The 24,577-nt window shown below is 44.1% G+C and overlaps 1 protein-coding gene across 3 annotated transcripts in view; it reads right to left on the reverse strand.

The window, feature by feature from the left end:
• Positions 1-24,577, reverse strand: part of VPS13A (vacuolar protein sorting 13 homolog A) — a 304,094-nt gene that overhangs the window by 8,644 nt on the left and 270,873 nt on the right. Inside the window, exons 67-69 of one of the 3 annotated variants that reach the window (XM_061627520.1) lie at positions 18,945-19,068; positions 5,608-5,722; positions 850-950 (exon numbers count right to left, since the gene is read on the reverse strand). In XM_061627520.1, coding sequence (XP_061483504.1) covers positions 927-950; positions 5,608-5,722; positions 18,945-19,068 — 263 coding nt within the window. In that variant the 3' untranslated portion in view covers positions 850-926. Of the gene's footprint in view, positions 1-849; positions 951-1,491; positions 1,979-5,607; positions 5,723-18,944; positions 19,069-24,577 lie in introns of those variants that run through there. The other 2 variants (XM_061627510.1, XM_061627500.1) reach the window with 2 other exon arrangements.

A 24,577-nucleotide genomic window follows, 5' to 3' on the forward strand; every position in this document is an offset into this window, starting at 1 on the left:
AAACTGGCATCCACCCAACTTTTATCATTCATAGTGCAGTTGTTTTTCTCTAGGAGTTTGCCTCACTGACAGGGATGGAGGGAGAAATCTGTTTTAAATAGGTTTCTACATGACATTTGGCAGTTCTAACGCAACTGAACTCTGCTCACATTTGACTATCTCTTGTATTGAGTGCCCACATGCCACTCATGCAGCCTTTTTTTTAAAAAAAGTCTAGCTATATGCAAAATGAATGAACAAACCCCATGCTGTACTATACTTCTGTGGCAAAATTTTATATTAACACACACATATTTTGCATGGATCTGTTTATGTGCTTGTTACTTTAGGAAACCTAGTGTGCATAAGTGATTATTCATACACTATATGCCTAAAAATGCATGTAATATGAAAGAACTGTTTGTATTTTTATTGGAACAGGAGGAAAAGCCTCTCATTTCTCATTATGATTATGGAGCAAGTAGAGAATTAGAAAAATCCATGCAGATATGATTGACATAAGGATTTCTGACTTTGGCTTATTAGTAGCTGCCCTGCTACAGAGGCATACTACCATTCCCTAAAGATTACTGAAAAGAAACATTAATTTCTCAGTCCATTTTTTATTTTCTGTCACATTCCTAAGACAGATAAACTTTGCAATGTTTCAAAGGAATTCTTAAGAGAAAGCAGATTTTCACACCATTACAATCACATGAACTGCTGTGCAAGAGATTGCATAAAAAAGGACCCTAGGAGCATCTATAAACCAAATATAAAAGTAGAATAGCAGTTCCTGGAGCATCAGTATCTGATAGAAGACATAGCTATAAACAGTCTGCTACCTATGCTTCTTGTGACCTACCAGCAAAGAGGTGGGAAATCTCATTAAGGCCTTTTATATATCTTCAGTTGCCAATGATCTCAGTCAGGATGACCTTGGTTTCCTACGTTACCACTTGTGTATATTCCTATTGTAGATAGAAGAGATGAAGGGCACCTACTTTCTCTGATGCAGATTTTTGAAATTCAATCAAAATCTTTTGCTAAAACAAATTGGTTGATTAGTGGTATATTGGCATATTGACTGACAATCCAAACATTTCAATTTGAGTTTCTTTTCATCTAGCTCCAGTCTGCAGGAGTCTTTACTAGCTTGCAGCAATTCCAGTGGTGGCATCCCCTTCACTTAAAAACCAAATCAGCACTAGAGTTTCCATTTGAACCACAGGGCTATGCTCATATTTCAGTCTCTATTTTACAATATGCTTAAACTAATGAAAGTTTTTTTAAGAAAAGGTTAACAAGGTTTCTGAGAATGAAATATGTAAAATAGAAATGTGTTTTTAAAAATAAATACATTTTGATAAAGCAAGAGACAAAAATGTAAGATTATAAATAATGGTAAGGATGGTTGAACAGAACAGATCAATCTTTTTATATAGACTCATTTATTGTTATTACAGAATATTCAGACAATAGGTATTGTCAATACCTAAAAGGAAAATAAAATTTAACAACATCAATAAACACAGTTATAGGACAACACTGAGTACTTCTTCACATCTAAATGGTTCTTTGTCCAAAAATGCACAAATGATTTTAACTTTAAAGCATAAAATTAAAATAATGATGTAAATGGAAAATATGCTATTTAAGAACAGTATATATTTTGATCGGAGGGAAAATGATTGTCACAAGATTACTGTCAAAGTCAAACAATGCTTCAATGTAGCAGTGCTCAAATAAAGACAATTTAAACAATTTTCTTTGTATTTGTGCTTAGACTTCATTAGTGTATATATTTTTAAGCCTATAGTAAATATACAATTTTAAAACAGTTACTTTAATTTTTACTTTTCTGTGGCAGTCACACTCCAAGTAGCAGCAGTATTCTACTGTTGATAATTCAACACAGAAAATACATATTACCCTAACTGTCATCATCATCACTATCACTAATATGACACATTGTCCATTTTCTGCAGGCCTCTCTTTTCTGCAAGCATGGTAAGAGAAGAAAGAAGCAGAAGTGTTAGTTGAAGCTAGGAAGTTATAATTAATTGTTTTTAAAACTGCAAAAACAAAAAACCGAAGATGAGATGCAACTTTTGAATGCAAATGTAATCCTGCGTTACACCACGTACTAAAATAAGTCCTTTCTATAAATTTATGCAAATTCTACAACCTTTTGCCCAAAAGACTCCTGATCCACTAATATGATGGAACTTATAAAGTACAGTTACACCTGAACCATAGCTTATGCTACATAAAGTCTACTCTACTTGCATATTCTGTTTTTAGATTGCCTGCAGATTTTATAAATTAATATATAAAATAGGAAACCTGTGAGCCAAAGAAATCTGTGAGTCAAAGGGCTTTGCACTTATTCATACAGAGATTTGCTTCCTTCCTTGAAATGCATGGTTAAATCTCCACAGACAGAAGACCTCTGCACATGAAATTTTATGCACTCAAACTGCTGGCACCTGTTGGACACTACCCAGTGCCGGAACTGAAATTTGTAAATAAATCTGAACACAGTGTAATTGCAGTTCATGACAATTTCTATGAAATAATTGATAAAAATTGAAAAGTTCAAGAATCTTGTATTATTTGTTCCTTGGAAAATGATGAGTGTATATGTTCCTGTATCTATATTTTTGTTAGCCTCTGTCATACTGCAGTTCACTTGCCACTGACAGCACTGTGAACTGCAACATGACGGAGCCATGCTGGGCTCAAGACAGTGTGGTGGGCGAAGGGAAGGAAGAAAGAATAGAAGGTGGGTGGCCAGACGAGACTGAGAAGAGAGCAGCAAAGCGAGTGAGCGGGCAGCAGCGAGTGGGCGGTAGTCCGGATAACCCACAAAGCCACTTAATGGGAGGCCTCCATGTCACTACTGCGAGGCCTCCCTTTCCTCCAGACCATGGGGGGAGGAAGGAGGGTGTGCAAGCCTGGACAGAGAAGGGGGAGATATCTTGGCAACCTGGAGAACGAGAAGAGGCAACCTTGGTGATCTAGGGAGGGGGAAGGAGCCATAACAATCTGGGGAGGTGCCTTGGCCACTTAAGGGGAGGGGGAAAGTGTGTTGGAGACCTGGGAGAGGGGTTGGCACACAAACTGTACAAGGTAGAGCACCTAGTAGAAAATAGTTTTCTTTTAAAAAATTGACCACTGGAATTAATAATCCTATGTCTCAAACTTCATGTATTTTCCTGTGCAACTGCTTTGTATTTTAATAAATGTTTCAGGTTTAAACACTTCAACAATATGCTTAAGAATATAAATTTTGTTCCCCATAATTTCTTAATCTTCCAGTGGAGCACATGCAATTACATTGTGAGCTGATCAAGCCACATGGTAAGCTAATTAAGTAGTGTGGGATAGGAAAAGAAGGTGAAGTGCACCTCACCACTGGCCAGAATCCCCTTTGGTTCCCCAGAATAAAATGAATAGTCAACTGCAGCCACCCTCAGTGATCAAGGCTAGGGAGCAAGAGCCTCTCCTGGTGTTAATCACTTGTCAGCAGGGAAGGGGTATCAGAGCTGGGTCTATGTGTGCATTTTTCGAGCTCTAACAGGTAATCACAAAAGACTAAATCGTAAGACCTCTTCACAGCACAATATTTACTGTTAGGAATAGTGGTGCCAAGACTAGTGTCCCTGTCTCTACAAGTTGTGCCAAAATCATAGGTGAGAATGCATTTTCCAGTGTCTACTTTATTGTACCTCTAATTACATTACATCTATTTATGGAAACCTTTATCTGAATAAGAATTGTCTAAATAAAAACTATAAAATGTATTAATTGAGCAAAAATACTGTCATGTGACTAAGGGGCTTGTCTGAATTGCACAATAACTTTCAGATAGTGGGATGTGAACTGTGATTGCAGTGTGTTCTTTTGAATGCATATGTGGAAGCGGTTGTGCAATTGCTTTGGCATGAACTCAAATCCCCATTTTTCACTATGAAGCCACAGTTACTGAGCTTCAGCAATACTGAACTTTCGAAAACTTTGAGGTAACGCTACTGAAAGGAAGGGCGAATTGTTCTGAGTTCAACTGTTGATTCTGATTTATCAAACAAAGAAGAAAAACACTAACTACACAGTGGCCTGGTTCACACATTGTGCAAAGCCAAGTTATGTGGCCTCCTACAAAGATGCTTGCAGCTGATTTCCTCCTCCTGGTCCTTTTTGTGGCCAAAAAGCTAAATCAAGGTTTGAGGAGGAGCAAAGCAGCTGCAGACTCCACTCTGGGAGCCCATACACATGTGCAGTACTGCTAGGGCATAGTTTGACTTAGTGTAATGTGCAAATGAAGCCATTCTCATGTTACTAGTAGATTTGTTTCTTGCTTCACAACAAAAGCACATACTGCATTTGAGAAGTCACTCAAATTACAAACCATAAATCAGAATAGAAGCAGAATCAGAGCCTTTGACAAAAGGATGGACTAATGTAATACATCCATTAACCATTTTCAAGGTTTTAGTTTCATCGTAAAATAAACTCTTTTCTATTATTTTTCTTTTTAAAACAGTTCTAGATAAAAACTAGTCAGCAACTGCTCCTATTCAAAATAGTATGAATTTTACAGAATACAGGACAAATCCTAAAATAATTAAAAAAAAATAAAAACCTCTATCCAAGTAAAACATTTTGATTTCAAATAAAAACATCTATTAATTAAAAAAAAAATTATACATTTATTTTCATCTTCAATATTTATTCTTTGTTGCTTCCCTTCTCATTAATGCATTTGTGTCTATTATATGGCTATGGCTTTAGAAAGCATTCTAACACAAGAGTTTTTGTTGCTTTTTACGACCAGTAGAAAATGTATCTGTTATCCCACTTACATCCACTTACTGTGCGATTTCTCAAACCTGTGCTTTTAAAAAACAATCAAAAATAACATTTATATATATTCCTAACTTTAAGCATGCTTAAATGATCTCCAAGTCAATTTTAAAATGGATTAACACTCTTCATTAAAAATCCTATAGAAGAGGATTAAAGCAGCATTGCTTTTTTTATTCCTTCAAACTGAAGACCGCTATTTCAGCTGTGAATCTAAACTACATTTCTAATGTATTTTAACTCAAATTTCTAAATATACGCTGAGCTACATTTTTTATATCTTGACATCAAAGACCTTTCATAGATCTAAAAAGCAGATCTGTTTTGTGGACCACATTATCAAAGAGAAAATGAGAGGGACAACAAAGTCCATCCAGAGTATGAAGAAATGTGCATCCACACATGTGAATCGCTCATGTAAGCAGCATCCATAGGATGGAGACAGAAGGATGCACCAAGAGACTGACTCATTCTCTATGATTACAAAAGGTCTGATATAGCTGATTATTTTTTTAAAATAAAACCTTCAAATAATCAAATCTAAAAAAAACCTTTTCTCCTGAAACCAACAGGTAGACTATCATCTCTTTACAATGCAAATTTTAAAAATGGCTCCCATTTACTAAATATTAAAATATTTAAAATGCCTTAAATAAGAGTAATTCTTTCTAATAATATAAAAATAAAAAATCTATTTATGTAAGACGTGTGTGTGTAAAAAATGCATTATATTACATCTCCTTGATGGTTTAGTTTCTTCACCTGTAACATTTGACTTCCAGCACCGTCTCTTAATCTGTATGGCCGAATAACTCCATCCTCACCAAAGAAGCGGGGAGGACGCAAGCTCATGACATCTTCAGAAGCATTTGTAGCTCTGAAAAAAAGTTTGTGTTACACAGGAATAGAATAAAATGTTTTTATGAATGTTCTAAAACCTTTAAATAAATTCTAAGTTTCTATATAAAGCAAGGCTAAATAACAAAACAATCCAAACCTCTGGCCAGCAGCAATAGGACTTAACAGAGTGGTGTAGCCCTTGCTGTACTGTTGCTTGTGCTGGCCAGGGCAGAAGGTTGGGTAGTGGGGAGGAGAAGAAATGGTGTCAAGATGCCATATCCCAGGCTGCTAGAGCAAAGAAGCCCAAATCAGGCCCTTTGTCATCATATGATGGGAGCAGGGCTAGGTCTGGATCCAGGGAATCCTTTGTCAGTCCAGCTCCACCCCGTTCGCACTTCAAGGGTTTTCACTGGCTGCCAGCAGGCATATTGTCAGTGGTAGCTTCCATCTGCATGCTATTTGGACAAGTGCACTGAGCCACTCTCACTGGCTGAGATATACATCATTCAAATCCCCTCTAGCCCAGCAGATTGGGGATTTAAATTGCAGCCTAGGATAGATACATAAGAATTCTTCAAAAAACATTTCCAGAGGCCAGTGTTGTACAATGCAATTGTAACAAGCCATAGCTAACTACAAAAAGAACAATTCAGTACAATTAGGGCTATGGAGCTTTTTTTAAAAAAAGGTAACTGTTAGAACAGCAGTTACTATTACAAGAGGCAATACAGGGGAGGAGGAGGAGGGAGGGAGGGGAGGAGAGGGGGAGGGGAAAGGAAAGGAGGTGATTGGATGGGGAGGGGAGAGGGGGTGGGAGGGGGAAGGAAGGGACAGAAGGGAGGAGGAGGGTAGGGTAGGTTTGATCACTTACATGCATGATTTACTCCTGTGCAATCATGCTTAGGATGTGAAACTGATCTGGGGGAGGGGCAGGGAGGGGAAGGAGGGGGGGAAAGGGGAGGAAGAGAAGAAGATTGGATGGATGAGGCCTGGGCAAAAGGAAAGCTCTTTTCTTTTCCCAAAGGAAAGCATTGTTAACAGTATCGCTATTTTGGGGGGTTTCCCCCACCTTTTTATTCTATCGCAGACATGTGTAGTCTCCCAACCAGATTTAAACCAAAGCTGTCCCTGGCCACATACACACCAGACATTTATTCCACTTTAAACAGTTATGTTTTTTCCCCAAAGTCCTGGGAAATGTAGTTTGTGAAGGGTGCTGAGAGTTGTTAGGAGATGCTCTATTCCTCTCACAGAGCTACAATCACCAGAAGAGGAGCTTACTGTAAAACCACTCTCAGCACCCTTCACAAAGTACACTTCCTAGGATTCTTTGGGGGAAACCATGACTGTTTAAAGTGAAAAAAATGTCTGGTGTGGGTAGGGCCCCCTGATTAGCCTAGGCAAATAGCTGTTAGTCTGGCTTTTAGAACACTGATAGTTGGTTCTTAAGGAGCATGTCTGCGCTATCATAGTCAATGTTAAATTTCTTAAATTAATTAAAAATCAGCCATGTATTTTAAAATTTTTAAACTGCGGAAGATGAAGGTCAGAGTATGGAGCAAGGTCAGTAATAGCATTACAGGTACTCTCCGACTATAAGTTTTGTGAGATTTTGTTTTGAAATAAGCAGAATGTACCATTGGTCTCACCTGAAAGGTGATTTTCATAGGAAGGGGCCATCACTGTGGGATAGTTCCACCTATCGTGCGAAGGCAAGAATGTTTTTGAAGTCAAGACTAGGGGTGTCATGCCCCTCCCACTCTCCAGTTCATTCGTAGCGAGTCTAAAAGAGATATCTAAAAATACAAGAACAAGGCCAACAGGCCCGCCAGGAAAATAACATAATAGTCACATGCATAACAACATGACTCTAACCTAACTTCATAACATAACAGAACTAAAGGTCTTGACTTCACTCTTACATTTAAATATAATATGGAAACAATAACATGTAACCCATTGATAAAATCACTAGTCATCCTCCAACTGGGAGGGTCGTGATGGCCCCTTCCTATGAAAATCACCTTTCAGGTGAGACCAATGGTACATTTTCCATAGGAAGTGGGCCATCACTGTGGGATGTACCAAAGCAACCCATATAGGGAGGGACCACCCACATGTTAATCCTCATTAAGAACCTGTTGCAACACTCGTCTGCCAAAAGAAGCATCAGCAGAGGCATAACGATCAATTTTATAATGTCTTATAAACGAGTGTGGGGAAGACCAGACTGCGGCCCTACAAATATCGGCAACAGGAGCATTAGTAGCAAAAGCAGCCGAAGTGGCAGCTGACCTAGTAGAATGAGCTGTTATACTAGCAGGAACTGGCAGCTTCAGGGACTCATATGCTAAGGTAATGCATGCCCTTAACCAACGGGATAAGGTAGGATTGGATACTTTATGCCCCATAGACCCTGGATGAAAGGATACAAACAGAGACTCCGTTCGTCGAATCTCTTGGGTCCTAGACAGGTAGGTCTTGAGAGCCCTCCGGACATCCAACGAATGCCAAGCCTTCTCGAGAGGATGGGTAGGATTCGGGCAAAAGGAAGGTAAAACAATGTCCTGGTTGCAATGAAAAACTGAATCGACCTTGGGACGAAAGGAAGGGTCAGTCTTCAGCACAACAGAGTCCTTATGGAAGACGCAGAGGTGTCGAGCAGAAGACAATGCGCCCAACTCCGAAACGCGTCTGGCAGATGTGATTGCAATCAGAAACAGGACCTTGAAGGACAGTATGCGTAGGGGCACAGTCCTGATGGGTTCAAACGGAGGGCGTTGCAAAGCCTGCAGGACTTTCGGCAAACTCCATGAGGGGAACCGATGGACAACAGCCGGAGAGCGTAGGGCGACTCCCCTCAAAAAACGTTTAATGAACGGATGTGAGGAAATATGATCTCCAGGAGGAGAGGACACTGAGAGAATGGATGACAGAGTAGACGCATGTCTACGTAGAGTGTTGGGTCGAAGTCCCATCATAAAGCCACTATGGAGAAATTGGAGTACCTGGTGCACATTGGCCTGGGATGGATCGTGGTGGTGGGACTGACACCACTTGGAGAAAGCCACCCAGGTATGTTGATAAATTCGAGTGGTAGAAGGTCTTCTCGAGGCCAAAATAATATCAATCACAGCGTCAGACAGTCCAGCTGACCTCAAGTATCTCCGTTCAAACGCCACGCTGTTAGATTGAGCCAAGTAGGGTCCTGGTGCAGTACTGGACCCTGGGATAGGAGGTCTTCGTTACTGGAAGTGTCCAAGAATCCATCATTGACATTGCCAGAAGATCTGAGAACCACGGTCGGCGTGGCCAAAATGGTGCTACCAGAACCAGCTGTGCCCTTTCGATTCGCGCCTTCCTCAAGGTTTTGGCTAACAATGGTATGGGGGGAAAGGCGTACAATAGACCGTCTGGCCACGGTGTTGTCAGAGCATCCACTGCTTCTGCTGTTGAGTCCAGGTATCGGGCAAAGTACCTGGGAAGCTGGCAATTGTGACTGGAAGCAAACAGGTCGACTGAGAGGGCGCCGAATCGACACTGGAGACGATGGAAAATGGCTGGATGAAGTTTCCATTCTCCCGGGAAGACCTGTTGTCTGCTGAGCCAGTCTGCTGTCACATTCAAAATCCCTCTGAGGTGCTCTGCTTTCAGGGATTGTAGATGTTGTTCTGCCCAGACAAAGATGAGGGAGGCTAAGTCCTGCAGAGGACGAGACCTGGTGCCCCCCTGTCTGTTCAAATGTGATTTTACACACGTGTTGTCTGTTCAAATGAGCACATGATGCAAAGGGAACAGAGACTGAAAATGACATAGAGCCAAGTGGACAGCCTTTAGTTCCAGCCAGTTGATGCTTCGAGATCGCTCTGCATTGGGCCAAACCCCCTGAACGTACTGGGAGTTGCAGTGGGCTCCCCAACCTATGAGGCTGGCGTCTGTGGTCACGACGGTTCTGCGGGGTTCTCTGAACGACGTGCCCTTGGAGAGGTGTTGAACCTTGGTCCACCAGCGGAAGGAGAGGCGCAGAGAGGGGCTCAAACGAACTTTGCGATGGTTGGAGCTGGCAATGTCCTTTTGAAAAGGCAACAGAGTCCACTGAAGGGGCCGAGTGTGAGCTCGAGCCCATGGCACAATGTGGATTGTAGAGATGAACATTCCGAGCGTTCTGGAAAGAAGCATGACGTCTGCAGATGTTTGTTGCATCAGGGACCTTGCGATGCTTGTGATGGCAGTGATGCGATCTGGAGACAGGAAGACCATTGCCTGCAGGGTGTCCAACATTGCCCCAAGATGTAGTAGGCGTTGGGTTGGTTGGAGATGGCTTTTGTCGAAGTTGACAAGCCAGCCGTAGGTCTGCAAAACATTGAGGGTGATCATTAAATGATGATGAGCCAGCTCTTCAGATTTGGCCCGTATGAGCAGATCATCCAAATATGGGTAGATATGAACCCCTTGGGTCCGAAGGTAAGCCACTAGGATGAGTAGCACCTTGGAAAATACTCTTGGAGCAGAGGAGAGACCAAATGGCATCGCTCTGTATTGAAAATGTTGGTGGCCAAAGGTAAACCGAAGAAACTTTCTGTGGGCTATGCAAATGGGTACATGGAGATACGCTTCCTTAAGGTCGATAGAAGCCAGGAAGTCTCCTTCATGCAGACTCTCGGTAATGGAATGGAGAGATTCCATTTTGAACCTGCGGTATGTTACGAAACGGTTGACAAACTTGAGATCCAATACCGCCCTCCAAGATAAATCTCGTTTTGGCACAGCAAATAGGAGGGAGTACACCCCTTCCGATCTCTCAGTTGTGGGAACTGGCTCTATTGCCGCTATGTGCAAGAGGTGATGTATAGCTGTCTGCATGATGTTGTGCCTGGCTGGTGCCCTTGGGCAAGGAGACGGGTGGAATCTGTCTGATGGGGTTGCCCAGAACTCTATGGTATAGCCATAAGTGAAGAGGTCCCTGATCCAGGGGACCGTAGTAAGGCGCAGCCATCGATCTCCAAAATTAAATAATCTGCCACCTATGGGGATGGCGTTAATACTACTTGTGTAGGCGAGGACCTCCCCTATATGAGGACGATGAATTGCCCCTGCGCCCTTGGTACTGACCTCTGCCCTGGGGGCGTCGGTTCCAGGAGCCCCTGAATGCGTTGGAATCATAGGGTCTGAAATCGCGGCCTCGTCCTCCTGGTCGCGTTCCTCGAAAGGGCTGGTTAGAACGAAAGGAGGGAAATCGCCTGAAGGGCCTGTGGTCGATGTTCTTGACTGTGGCTAGAACCGGTTTGTGGGCGTCTTTTGGGTCAACCAGAACTGCCTTTAGAGCTTCCTCACCGAAGAGAAGAGATCCGGAGTAAGGAGCCTTGGACAGGTTCAATCTGGCCGCTGAATCAGCTTGCCAGTGACGAAGCCAGAGGGTGCGACGAGCGACTATTTGAGTCGTCATGGCTCGTGCCCCTAATTGGGTGGCATCCAAAGTGGCGTCGGCCACAAAGGCTGCTGTCTTACGTAGTTTCAATAGTGCTCTTTTGAAGGCGACAGGATCAGGGTTATCATCCTCTAGAAGGTCATCCAGCCACATCATAGATGCTCTGGAGAAAATGGAGGCTGAAGCGGAGGCACGCATGGATAGGGCAGTGGCCTCGTGGTTCTTGCGGAGGGCGAAGTCTATTCGACGTTCAGTAGTATCTTTTAGGTGGGATTCCCCTTCCCTGGGCAAGATAGATCGCGAAACGAGGCGAGCGATCGGTTCGTCTATGCCAGGGACATCTAACTTGGTGGCGAAGTCTGGGGCTAGGGCGTAAAGTCTGTCAGCCGTGTTCTTGAAGTGTCGAGCTTTGAGTGGGTGGGCCCATTCTTCGGAAGCTAATTTGGCAATTGGGTCCGGCACCGGGATGTAGTGTTCAGTAGGTGCAGGGGATTTGAGGACCTTGGCCCCTTTGAGAGTTGGGGCGGACGAAGTTGAAGGCGCAGTCTGGAGACCAAGGGTATGAAGTACCCTACGTGCGAGCGGTTGGTAATCTGAGGTATTGAACAAGCGATACGATGTATCCTCCTCATGATCTGAATAGTCGCTCCAGTCGTCTCCTTCAACATGGTCAGTGAAAGTTAACTCCTCCGCATACGAGGCTTCGTCCGTACATCTGCCTCTGGCTACATCGAAAGGATCTGGTGAGCAGGAAGGATGAGCAGCATGGAACGCACGTTGGTCCATGTTGAGTGGGGGTATGGCAGGAACCTGTGGTAGTGACTGCATTCGTGTGAAATAAGCCAGCATGGCTTGGAGTTGAGAGAGGAAATCAGGAGACAGCTGCAGACCAGATGTGTGAGATGTATGTGCCTGGTGGGCTATTGGAACAGATGTCTGAGGCGGTAAGCCAGAGGTAGGTTCGTTAGGCGAACCGTGAGGGGGAAAGCCAACAAACTCTTCCTCGTCAGATGCAGTAGCAGGAGAATGGAAAATATCACTTATGTGTGTCTGTGCTGTGGTGGTTGTTGGCACAGAGACATAACGAGGGCGCTTTGGTTTACTATGGCTGGAAAGATGTTTTGTCTTAGCCAGTGCTTTGGCATGTCTGGTCTTAGACGTGTTAGTATGTTGTGGCTTGGCTGATTGTGGCATGTCTGGCTGATCTGGCACCATGTGTGTTGATGGTGACATGCCTGGCTGTTCTGCCATCTTATATGAACCTGGGTGCAGTACACTGCCACGGAGGGGGCAGGATGTAAAGACCCGAACTGGCACAGCGTACTACCACGGAGGGGGTAGGATACACTGGCAGATGGCGAATGCACTGCCACGGAGGGGGCAGAATGCACAGAGGTATCAGCGTTAATATAATATAGGCTGTTTAGAGTAGGCACACTCAGATTAGTGCTGTAGGCTGGGTTTTTTGGCTTGTTCACGGCCCCATAGGGGGTAGGATACGTAATGTAAATCAGATTTAATACAAATCAGCCACTGATATTAAAGCTCCAGCCTTGATAATGTAATCCAGCCACTAGGATTAAAGTTCCAGCCTTGATAATGTAATCCAGCCACTAGGATTAAAACTCCAGCCTTGATAATGTAATCCAGCCACTAGGATTAAAGCTCCAGCCTTAATAATACAATCCAGCCCACTAGGATTGGAGCTCCAGCCTTGATAATACAATTCAGCCACTATGATTACAGCCACAGTAATGTGTGTAAATCAGTCGTGTGTAAATTAGTCAGCAGCACATATACACACACGTACGGATAGATAGTCTGCAGGGGAGGTATCTGATAATAAGGGGAACAAAAAGGGCGGGAAATTCGAATTCTGAAAGAAAAAAATGGCGCCCGGAAAAAAGGAGCGGGAAAAAAAAATGACAGAGAGGGAAGAAGCAATGGCGGCCGTCGGAGGCGAACTGGGGGAAGGGCTGCCCAGCACGATCTCGCCAAAAACCGCAGTAGCGGCTCCAAAAAATCCCTGGAGAAAACAGGTAGGGGAAAACGGCCGCCAAAACCCGCAGTAGCGGCTCCAAAAAAAATCCCTGGAGAAAACAGGTAGGGGAAAACGGCCGCCACCGCAGAGAGAGCCGCGGTCGCGGTCTGAAAAGCCCTCAGTGGGATTTAAGCCACGTTGCAAGGGCGATCTGAGGCAGAGGGTTAACGGCGGGAGCCGCAGCTGCGAGCTCCCGCTGAGATCGGATAAGCCGCAGCCGCGGCAACCGATCAGGGGGGGGGAGGTTAACAGCGATCAGAAGCGATCAAAAGGGGAGAACCGCAGCCGCGGTCCTTGAGGAAGCCCCCTGGCTAAAGAGACAACTGAGCGGGGGTGGGGTGGGGGCTAGAAACTACCAAAACGAAGAGAGCCGCAGCCGCGGTCTCAGAGGGAGCCCCCAATCAAGTCAATAAAATGGATTGAATAGCTCTGAGGGAAGGGTGAGGAAGCCGCAGCCGCGGTCCCTGAGGGAACCCTCAGAGGCTAAACACACACAGAAAAAGAGAAAAGATTTAAAGACAAATACGAGACTTAGCTAAATGCTATGTGAAATTCCAATCTTGTTCGTACGAAGGCAAGAATGAACTGGAGAGTGGGAGGGGCATGACGCCCCTAGTCTTGACTTCAAAAACATTCTTGCCTTCGCACGATAGGTGGAACTATCCCACAGTGATGGCCCACTTCCTATGGAAAATGGCATGGGAGGTATTTTTAATTTAATATGGCAGAATGCAAAAAATCCATGCTGGCTCTAGTATGCAGCCCCTCTCATGATCATAGTGCTATTAAATTAAACATACATGTTGCCAAGAAAATCCAACACATTTGACTTCAAAAGAGGACACTTCCCAAAAATGAGGGGATTGGTAAAAAGGAAGTCAAAAAGCAAAGTCAAGAGGGTCAAACCACTCCAAAATGCTTGTGAGTTGTTTTAAAAATGAAATATTAGAAGCTCAATTCGAGTGTATATTGAAGATTAGAGAAAGTTCCACAAGAGCCAAGAGGCTGCCAGCGTTGTTAACAAGCAGAGTCAAAGAAGCTATTAGAGGCAAGGCAGCTTTCTTGTTTTGTCCAAATGAGGAGAATAAAAAGGAACACAAACTTTGGCAAAAAGAAAGGCAAGAAGACAAAAAGAGATGCTAAAAAGAATTTGAGGAACACGTTGCTAAAAACATAAAAGCCAACAACAAAAAAGCAGGAGATTGTTTAGGGAGGCAGTTGGACCCTTGGATGACAAGGCAGTCAAGGGTGTGTTAAAGCAGGATAAGGAGTTTGCAGAGAAGCTAAATGAATTATATGCATTTGTCTTCACAGTGGAAGATATAGGGCAGATCCCTGTGCCTGACCTAACTTTTGCAGGAAGGAAGTCCTGCAATTCCTCAAACTGAGGAAAATAGTGGTGATGAGACATTAAGGTCTAGGTTTAATAAATAAAATTAAAACAGGTAAATCACCAGGTCCAGATGGCATCCACCCCAGAGTTCTCAAAGAACTCAAATGTGAGATGGCAGATCGTCTATCAAAAATATGTAATTTGTTCCTCTGATCCGAGGACTAGAAAGCAGCCAACGTAACACCAATCTTTAAAGAGGGATCCAGGGTATATCCCAGAAATTACATGCCAATTAGATTAGCATCTGTCCCTGGAAAACTGGTGGAAAGTATTGCTAAATGACAAAATAACAAAGCCTATAGAAGAAGCAGAACCAGTATGGCTTTTGCAAGGGTAAGTCTTGTTTCACTAACTTATTAAGAGTTCTTTGAGAGTGTCAACAAGAATATAAATAGAGGTGAACTGGGTGATAACAAGGTATATCACCAGAGATCCCTGAGTAAGTTTAGCAGTCATAGAATAAGAGGAGAGGACCTCTTGTGGATCAGGAACTGGCTAGGAAACAGAAAGCAGAGAGTAGGAATAAATGGGCGGTTCTCCCAATGGAAACATGTAGAAAGTGGAGTTCCCAAGGATCAGTACTGGGACCTGTGCTTTTTAACTTGTTCATAAACAACTTAAGAGTTAGGGTGAGCAGTGACATGGCCAAATTCGCTTATGATATTAAATTGTTGAGGGTTGTTAAAACAAAAAGGGATTGCAAAGAGCTCCAGAAGGACCTCCAACCTGAATGAATGGATGGTAAGGTGCCAAATGCACTCCCCTATGAGGGGCTTTTTAGTTTAGAGAAAAATCAAATAAGAGGTAACAAGACAGAAGTGTATAAAATTATGCTTGGCATTGAGAAAGTGGATAGAGGAAAGTTTTCGCCTTCTCTCATAACACTAACATGCGGACATCCAGTGAAGCTCAATGCTAGAAGATTCAACATAGACAAAAGAAAGTACTTCTTCACATAGTACATAGTTTGCTCCCATAACAGGCAGTGATGGTCACCAACTTGGATGGCTTCAAAAGAGGATTAGACAAATTCATGGAGGATAAGGCTATCGATGCTTTGCCTCTATAGTTGCAGTATGCTTCCAAATGCCAGTTGTTGGAAACCGCAGGAGAGGAGAGTGCTCTTGCACTCAGGTCCTGCTTGTGGGCTTTCCATGGGCATCTGGTTGGCCACTGTGAGAACAGGAAGCTGGACTACTAGATGGGCCACTGGCCTGATCCAGCAGGCTTTTCTTATGTTCTTATGTTTAGATAGGGATTCAGGTCAATTTCCTGCAAGTGGAGGTGTGCTATGATGGTTAACATCAGAATACTTGAGGTGCTGAGACTAGGCTAAAGACAAGGTCCTGCACTGAAAGTTCTAATTTGCAATGCTCTGGAAAGGGTTACAGGGTTAAAGATGGGTACATGTAGGCATACTTCTGTTGGCTCCACAGATGCTAGGTAGCCGTGTTCTCTTTTATGGTTTGAAACGTTTCCATCTGTAACTTGCAGTATTTCATGAATTTGTTCAGATACTTGAGGTCCAACATGGCCTGCCAGTATCCTCCCCTTTTGGGGACCCTCACTGAGTAAATACCATAGGACCTCTTTTCTGGAGTGACCCCCTCTAGTAGGTGGGTTGGGTTATTGCTGTTTGAAAGACTTGGTTCTTCTCCACGGATCTGGAGGTTAGGGATGGGCAGAAGCTGTCCTAAGATATCTGAACAAATTCTATTTTGTAACTACACTGGAGGGTTTGAGGGACCCACTGACCTATGGTGGTGTTTTTCCATGTGAAGAACAGCTGTAATCACCACCCCTCCACTTGAGTCTGAGTGATGTCAGAACTGTTGCTTTCTCAGTCTGGTCTGGGAGGTGGTGAGCTTGTTTGACACATAGTTATGTGGCTGGAGAAGCTTTCCTAGCACTGACATTATCATCTTTTTGCTGCCAAGTAAAGATGTTTTCCTGGGCATTTGGACAGCAGTAGTGGCTTGGCTTTTGTTGGCTGTTAGGCATTCATTCTTGTGTTAGATGTGGAGAGGGCATTAGATCTTTTATGGGTAAATAGTACAGTATTATTGTATTGTATTGTTTTAATAGTATTGGTTTTTTGCATTTTATTTTCTGTTCTCTAAATTGCTTTGGAAAAATTGACAAATTAAATAAACTAAATTAAATTGGTAAGCCACAGCAGGCTTGTTCTGGCTATAAGGGAGGTGGAGGTCACCCTGAAGGCAAATGTTTTAGCTTAATGTGCTCTTTTTAATGAGTCAGCTTTTTTCTCTCCCAACTCTTTCAAGATGGCATCACCATTGTGGGATAAAATCATGCCTGACATCAGGGCTACCACAGAGGCTCCTACCAAAATCACCTTGAAGAGGTCCATTGTTGTTGTTATGTGCCTTCAAGTTGATTACGACTTATGGTGACCCTATGAATCAGCGACCTCCAATAGCAGCTGTCATGAACCACCCTGTTCAGATCTTCTAAGTTCAGGTCTGTGGCTTCCTTTATGGAATCAATCCATCTCTTGTTTGGCTTTCCTCTTTTTTTCTCCCTTCTGTTTTTCCCACCATTATTGTCTTTTCTAGTGAATCATGTCTTCTCATGATGTGTCCAAAGTATGGTAATTTGATTTCACACTTTGTATGATTTCTTGCTGCTCTGGGGAGTGGCCATTCTAATTCAACTATGTCTTTGAATAGTTTAGGGAAATTAACTGATTTCCTTGACAATTTCACAGAAGGCAACACTGAGGATACTTTAGGAGGTGCTTGGCCTGGATCCTGTTCACATAATACAAGTTCAGAGTAGATATGACTTTGGTCATTAAAGGTAAATAGGGTCTTTAAACAGTGTATTTCCTAATGTTTCCTCCAATTTAAAAAAGTCAGACAATTGGCCTTCTTTTTCAGAGACATGAGCAGCTCAGAAGGAAGAGGATTTCCCAGGAAGACAGCAAGCTTATGGAGAGCCTTGCCTTTCACAGTAGCTGGTAAATCAGGAGAATCATAACTGAATCTGCCTAAGGAGTTGATTTGAATTAGACAAGGCTGGAAAGACAACAGGATAGCTTTGACATTTACTTGACTTGCTTGCTTCTTGGAGTGGGGGATGGGAAGTCAGAAGAGGAGAAAGAGTGCATTTTTCTTATGTTTCTGATGAATGTCCTTCATTAAAGACTCCTTGGGCCTTTAAATTAGCTCTTTAGGAAAAAGAAAAGCAGGAAGTTGAAGACTCAAGACCCAAGTCAAGCTGGGATGCATTGAAAGAGCTATGACATTTGGCAAAAAGAAACAATATGAAGCTACTTCTATTGAATTTCCACCTTTCCCATGTCTTACATTATCCTCTGGCACCATCTGATGGTCTTTCTGTGAAATGCCTAAGTACTTTATCCAGCACAGAACTAACTCCAATGGGAGTGTTTTCCATGGTGTGGGAGTGCTGAAAGACAGTGGAGGTTGAGGTCTTGCTGATTCATCAAGAAGAACTTCCCCTTCCTGGCAACAGCCTGGAACAATGGGGAAGAACACAGGAAACATCAACTGAGAGTGAGGAGACATGGAGGCCTCCTTCATTGGGGGGGGGGATCAATGTCAGAAAAACATTGGTACGAAAGGAGTCAGAAAAGCCAATTTTGCATGTGCTGTGTCTTTTTCTTTGAGGTTTTTGTTTTTGCTGGTGTGAACCATGACATCACAAAGGGAGGGTTATAAAGATGGAGTAAGAGGTAAGGGTTTTTTTAAGTAAAAGAAATGCTGGAAAAAGGCAAAGATGGGGCAGAAGCAGAGGGAAATACAACAAAAAAGAAAGAGTCTAAGTTTAAAATGCAAATGAGAAGAGTAGGAGAAATACATCTGCCTCGAGCAAAGACAGAGAGTAAACTGAAGGAGGAGCCTAAAGGGGAGAACACATGCAAATCAGGTAACCCACATGTTCTTGCCTTGGTTAATCACAGGACACAGCCCTCTATATGTGTGTCCTAGCCCTCATATGTGTGTGTCCTATGTCAACCTGAGAAACACACAATGACACATAAGTATATAAAAATTATATTCTTTCAAGTATTTTTGTTCCAGGATAATAAATTATTTCATGTTTAGAGTAAATATTTTAAGCTAAAGTTAATTATAAGTTTTATAAAATGAAATCTGTTATATGCTCTAATATATCAGTGCTGGTATGGAGTGTAACTGTTTTTTTAAAAATGAAGTTGACGTTTTATTTAAATTATCTGTGTTATCAACATTGACAATTTGATTAACAATGTTTAAAGAAAACTACCGAACAATGGCTGAAATTGTACAGTATGGTGCAACAGCTTTGTGACATCACACAGTGATTTTATTTATCATGGCTAAATCTATACAGGTAGTGCTCACTAGCAATAGTAATAAATGCATTCTTGCCTTTTAATTCCCTGAAAGGTGCTGCTGGCCATATCTATTATTCCTCCAGTAGGTCTTGCCACTGCTCCCACTAATCCTTTTCCAACACCTTTAAAGAAACCTGCTGCTCCTTCTTTCTGGGCTCCTAGAAAAACAATAATAAAGCTTAAAATAAATAAAGATTTTTAAAAAATTCTCAAGATTTACTACAGTTAAGGCTGAGCTGAGAGTTATTTCACAAACTTTTCCTACTCGAAAGGAGGGATTGAGGGGGAGGTATGAGAGGTTTCATAAAACTGATCCCTCCCCATCACTAAAGATCCAAACCAGATTGAAAGCAGCACTTTCAGCACTCTGTCTGGTCTTGTAGTTAAAAGAATAAGGAGAAAATGATCCCCTGCAGCAGCTGGGAGTGTGATAAGTGCTGGTAATGGGGCAAAAACCATTGCCCACAAAATTAACAAAATGTCTTCACTACCCCAATCTCAGGCTGCAAACAGGTAGATATAAATGAGGCTATTTAACTTAGCCCAGGTCTTCTCTGTGTATGCCAAAAGATAATATCAGGTGGGTAGCTAGGTCCACCTAGTGGCTGAAGGCAAAAGAGCACTGTTGAAGTTTTTCGCAGGTCCATTCCTGGTCTGTGACTATTCCTGCCTCAGTTCTCAATGACAAGCCCATAAATGAGCAAGATTGGATAGAAACACACTGACAGAGACAAGACCAACAGTACTTATACACTCTCTGCCAAAGGCCTACTAGTGCTTACAAGAGCAGCCCAGCTCTCCTAGGGAGCGGCCCTGATATCATCTTTGACATGCACAGAGAAGACCAATTTCACGGTAAAACCAAATGTTTCTTCTCCTGTGCATGTAAAAGATGATATCAGGTGGGACATACCAAAGCTGACCCATGAAGGGTGGGAAAATCGCTGGGCTGCATCTACTATTGGGCTGAGAGGATGTGCTGTAGCATTCTCCTTCCAAAGGCTGCCTCAGCTGATGCATAGGCGTCTATTTTGTAATGCTTAATGAAGATGTTAGGTGTGGCCCATGTCGCTGCCCTACAAATCTCCATTAGGGGGGCATTGTGAGAAAAGGCTGCTGATGTGGCTGCCGCTCTTGTGGAGTGAGCCACTATGCCAGCTGGCCGGGCTATTCTTACAGAGGCATATGCCAAAGAAATGCATGCCTTGATCCACCTAGCTAGCGTAGAAGTGGACACCTTATTCCCCAGAGATGCTGGGTGAAAGGAAACAAACAAATTATCTGTTTTCCGAATTGCCTTTGTCTTGGAAATATATACTTTGAGGGCTCTCCTCACATCAAGAGAGTGCCAGGCCTTCTCTGAGGGATGAACACAATTAGGACAGAAGGATGGCAATACCAGTTCCTGTTGGCAATAGAAGGTAGATAGTACTTTGGGACGAAAGGAAGGGACTGTGCGTAGGACTACTCTATCCTTATGAAACACAAAAAAATAATTTATGGACAGATAGGGCATTCAGCTCAGACACTCTATGGGCCAAGGTAATGGCCACAAGAAACAAGACCTTAAAGGATAGCAGACAGAGAGAAACTTGACTCAAAGGTTCAAATGGAGGTCTCTGAAGGGCTGTTAACACTTTGTGCAGATCCCATGTTGGGTAAGGATGAACTGTAGGTGGTGCTGATATCGTTGCCCCCCTGAGGAAACGTTTGATGAAAGGATGAGATCCGAGTGGATTGTCTGGAGAGTATTGCTGATAAGGCTGAAACCTGGCGCCTCAGGGTGTTAAGGTCTGAGTTCCAATGATAAGCCATCTTGCAGGAAAGAGAATATCGTTGATCCTTGCTTTCTGAGGAAGAATTCCTTTTTTCTGTGACCAGGATGAGAAGGCCTTCCATGTGCATTTGTATATTCTGACAGCGGATGCGCGTCTAGAAGCCATTATGGTTTCCAGCACTTGAGGTGAAATGCCTTTTTTTTAGAGTCGCTTCCGTTCAAATTCCATACATGAAGCACCAACCACTTCGGGTCTGGATGAAGAAGCTGGCCTTGAGAAAGTAGGTCCTCCCTGACTGGAATTTTCCATGGGGGTTCCACTGACAGTCTGAGGAGATTCGGAAACCAAGGTCTCCTTGACCACCAGGGAGCAACTAGTAGAACTGCTGTCCTCTCAGCATGAGGTTTTTGGATCACCCTGGGAATACCTGTTAGTGGAGGGAAAGCATACAGTCTGCCTGGAGGCCACTGGGATGTTAAGGAATCTATCCCCTCTGCTTCTGGTGTCACATACCTGGAGAAGAATCTCCTTACCTGCTGATTGTGGCTGGTGGCAAACAGGTCCACTTGAATTCGGCCAAAACGTGCCACTATCTGATGAAAGCATCCATTCTCCCTGATTCAGTTTCTCTTGACTGAGCCAGTCTGCTTGGCTGTTGTCCTCCCCCTTGAGGTACTCTGATGCTATAGAGTCCACATTCTTCTCCGCCCACTGGAAGAGGAAAGAGGCTTCCTTCTGGAGGAGGTGGGAGCGTGTGCCCGCTTGATGGTTTAAATAAGATTTGGCTGACACGTCTGTTCTGAGGAGCACCGCCCCTAATCGTCTACCCTCCGCAAAATGTCTGAGGGCCAGATGGACTGCTCAAAGTTCAAGAAGATTGATCAGCAGTATGGATTCCTGTGCTGACCATGTGCCCTGAATCATCTGACTGTCGCAGATGGCTCCCCATCCTGATAGGCTGGCATCTGACGGGATCAGGGTCAGAGGGAGACCCTGGAATGGAACACATGTTAACAGGTTGGGTTCATGAGTCCACCACAACAGCGACTGCCGGACCAGTGGCAACAGAGCTACTCTGCGATGGTGTCTGGATGCTATGTCACTTTGGAAGGGTAGGAGTGCCCACTGAAGAGTGCCCATGGTGTAGTTTGGAATGTGGAAACCATCAATCTCAGAAGCGCTGCTAATTTCATTAGATCTGCTGAGTTGGAAGACAGGACATCTGACTCTGCTTTGCATATCTTGTTGACTTTTTCTTGGAACAACCTTAAGAGGCCATTCTGTGAGTCTATAGTCGCTCCCAGATGTATTATGCATTGAGATAGAAAGAGATGACTCTTGGATTCGTTGATCAGGAAGCCATGGTCCTTTAGACAGGCCAAGGTGACCTGGAGGTCCTCCCAGGCCTTGTGCAGCGATGGGGAGCAAATCAGAAAGTCGTCCAAGTAAGGGAAGAGATGAATGCCCTGTGTCCTGAGATGTGCCACCGAGGCAAACACAACCTTCGTGAATGCCTTGGGGGCAGATGACAGGCCAAATGGCATAGCCCTGAATTGATAATGGTCTTGCCCCATGGTGAACTCAAGGTAATGCCTGTGAGGTGGGAAGATTGGAATGTGGAGGTAGGCCTCCTTCAGGACAATTGATGAGAGAAAGTCCCCCTTCCTTAGGGCCTCCTTGACTGAAAGCAAGGTGTCCATGAGAAACTTGTGGTATTTTAAGAATCCGTTTAGACCCTTGAGGTCCAGTACCACCCTGAATGATCAGTCTTTTTTCGCGACAGTGAAGAACAGAGAGTAATTTCCCAAAAATCTCTCCCCTGCCGGGACTTTCTCTATAGCAGCAATCTGTATGAGATGGGAAACTGCCTGCAAAAGTCTTGCCCTCTTGAGTAGAGAAACTGAAAGAGAGGATGGAATGAATCTCACCGGAGGGATAGAAGTGAACTCCAACCATAGGCCATACCGAAGGGTAAGAAGGACCCATTGATCTGAAGACGTGTTCTTCCATCGGTGAGCAAAGCATTGGAGATGACTCCCCACTGGCGAGATGGAGGCAAACTGATGTTTATTGTCCCATGACTGGGACCCAAATCCTGATCGATTGGGAAAGTGCTGAGATTTAGGCTGGTTGCGTTGTCTGTTCCAGAAGGGACGGCTGGAGCGGGCATCCTTTGGTCTTCCATACGGCCTTGAGCCTCGAAAGGACTGAGACAACTGATATGGATGGAATGAGCAATGAAAGGACTTTCTGTCATCCCTTTTCCTAGAGGACGGCATTGACTTTTTCTTTTCCTTAGTCTCCAAGACGTTAGCTAGGGTGTCATCCCCAAATAACTTGCCTCCCATATAAGGCTCTGAGGCGAGATTTGAACGGGCTGTAGGGTCTGCCTCCCAATGACGCAGCCAAAGGGTTCTTCGCATGACCTTGCTGCAAACTGCATGGCATCCATGGATGCATCTGCCATGAAGGTAACTGCCCAAGAGACCTTGAGCAGAGACTTGAGTACTTGGGCCGCGTCTTCTTGTGGGTCATCCAGCAGGTCTTCCAACCAGAGGAGGGAGGCTCGAGCAAATACCAAGAAGGCTGCCGCTGCCCTGATTGAGTGTGCACTAATCTCATGCACCCTCCTAAGCCCCTGATCCATTTTGTGCTCAGTGGTATCCTTAAGGTGCGCATCCGAGTCCTTTGGATTCAAGGACTGATTCAGCAAATTCACAATGGGTGTGTCTATGAGAAGGACTTTCAGATGGTCCATGATAGGCTGTTCCAGAGTATAATATTTGTTGGCTATCAGACCAACTTCTTGAAATGTAATGGGATGTCAAACTCCAACTTTAGCACTTCTGGGAGAAGAGAAGGGAGCTTCAACACCCTAGAATTGAGTTTCAGATCCGGGCACACCGCAGAGACCCTCGAAGTAGAGGGAGCAGGAGGATCCTCTGCTGAAGTTAGAGTAAGGGCTTCCAATGCCTTGCATAGTAGGGGAAGGAAGCATGGCTCCTGAAATATCCTAGTGGATGAAATCTCCAGATTCCGACTCCCCACTCCATTCCTCTTCATCCAAGATCATTAAGTCTCTGTCTGGGTCAAGAGGTGTCTGTTCCAGGGGGTTGAAGGTGCCTGCCCTGAGCTGTGGCGTAGGGATCCGGAGATGCACAGTTTGGTGGAGGAAGCCAAGTTGCCATTGAGCGGCCTGTAGGCTGGCCATACGAAGGCTGTGATCCAGATGGAGCCTGAGAGGGTGAGGGTGCTGATATTTCCTGGGAAGGAACTCGAGGAATAGATGAAGATGACAAATCTCTAGCTAGATCCATTAAGAGGGAATCCCTGAGTTGTTCCTTCAGTTGTTGTATTGAGTGAGCTGAGAGCTGGAACTGAACAGGCTGAGCTTGAGAGTAAGAAAACTGGAGCTTTTGCCCCCCCCCCCTTGGATCTGTTGCACAAGGATAGGTTCTTCCAAAAAGCCTATGAAGACTTCAGGAGAGGTGGTGGTGGAAAAAATAGCATCCAAAGAAGGGTGAGGCTGACTGTCTTCCTCATCAGATAGGGATTCCAGGTTCCTCTGGGTCCTCGCCTGTTGAATAGGGCGTTGCCTGTCTCTACCATTCGTTTTATTGGTAACCGGCACCCTGCCTTCCATAGCCACCCTGCCCGCCATAACTTGTGCCTCAGCCACTTCATGCCTGACAGTAGAGGGGCAGGCTACCACTATTCCTGACTGATCCCCTGAAGTAAGCGACTGCCCTGGGGCGTGGCTGGGAAAGGGCATCGACGCTGTGTCTGCTGCAGGTGTGGGGGGGAGCGGCTTCATCCTCTTTGAGGGGTTCTCCATTTTGCAGGTTGCTTTCCCCATGGGAGCAACACGCTGTGGGGCTTACAGGGGCAA

The sequence above is a fragment of the Rhineura floridana genome, chromosome 1 (assembly GCF_030035675.1).
Source record: "Rhineura floridana isolate rRhiFlo1 chromosome 1, rRhiFlo1.hap2, whole genome shotgun sequence".
Classification (NCBI taxonomy): domain Eukaryota; kingdom Metazoa; phylum Chordata; class Lepidosauria; order Squamata; family Rhineuridae; genus Rhineura; species Rhineura floridana.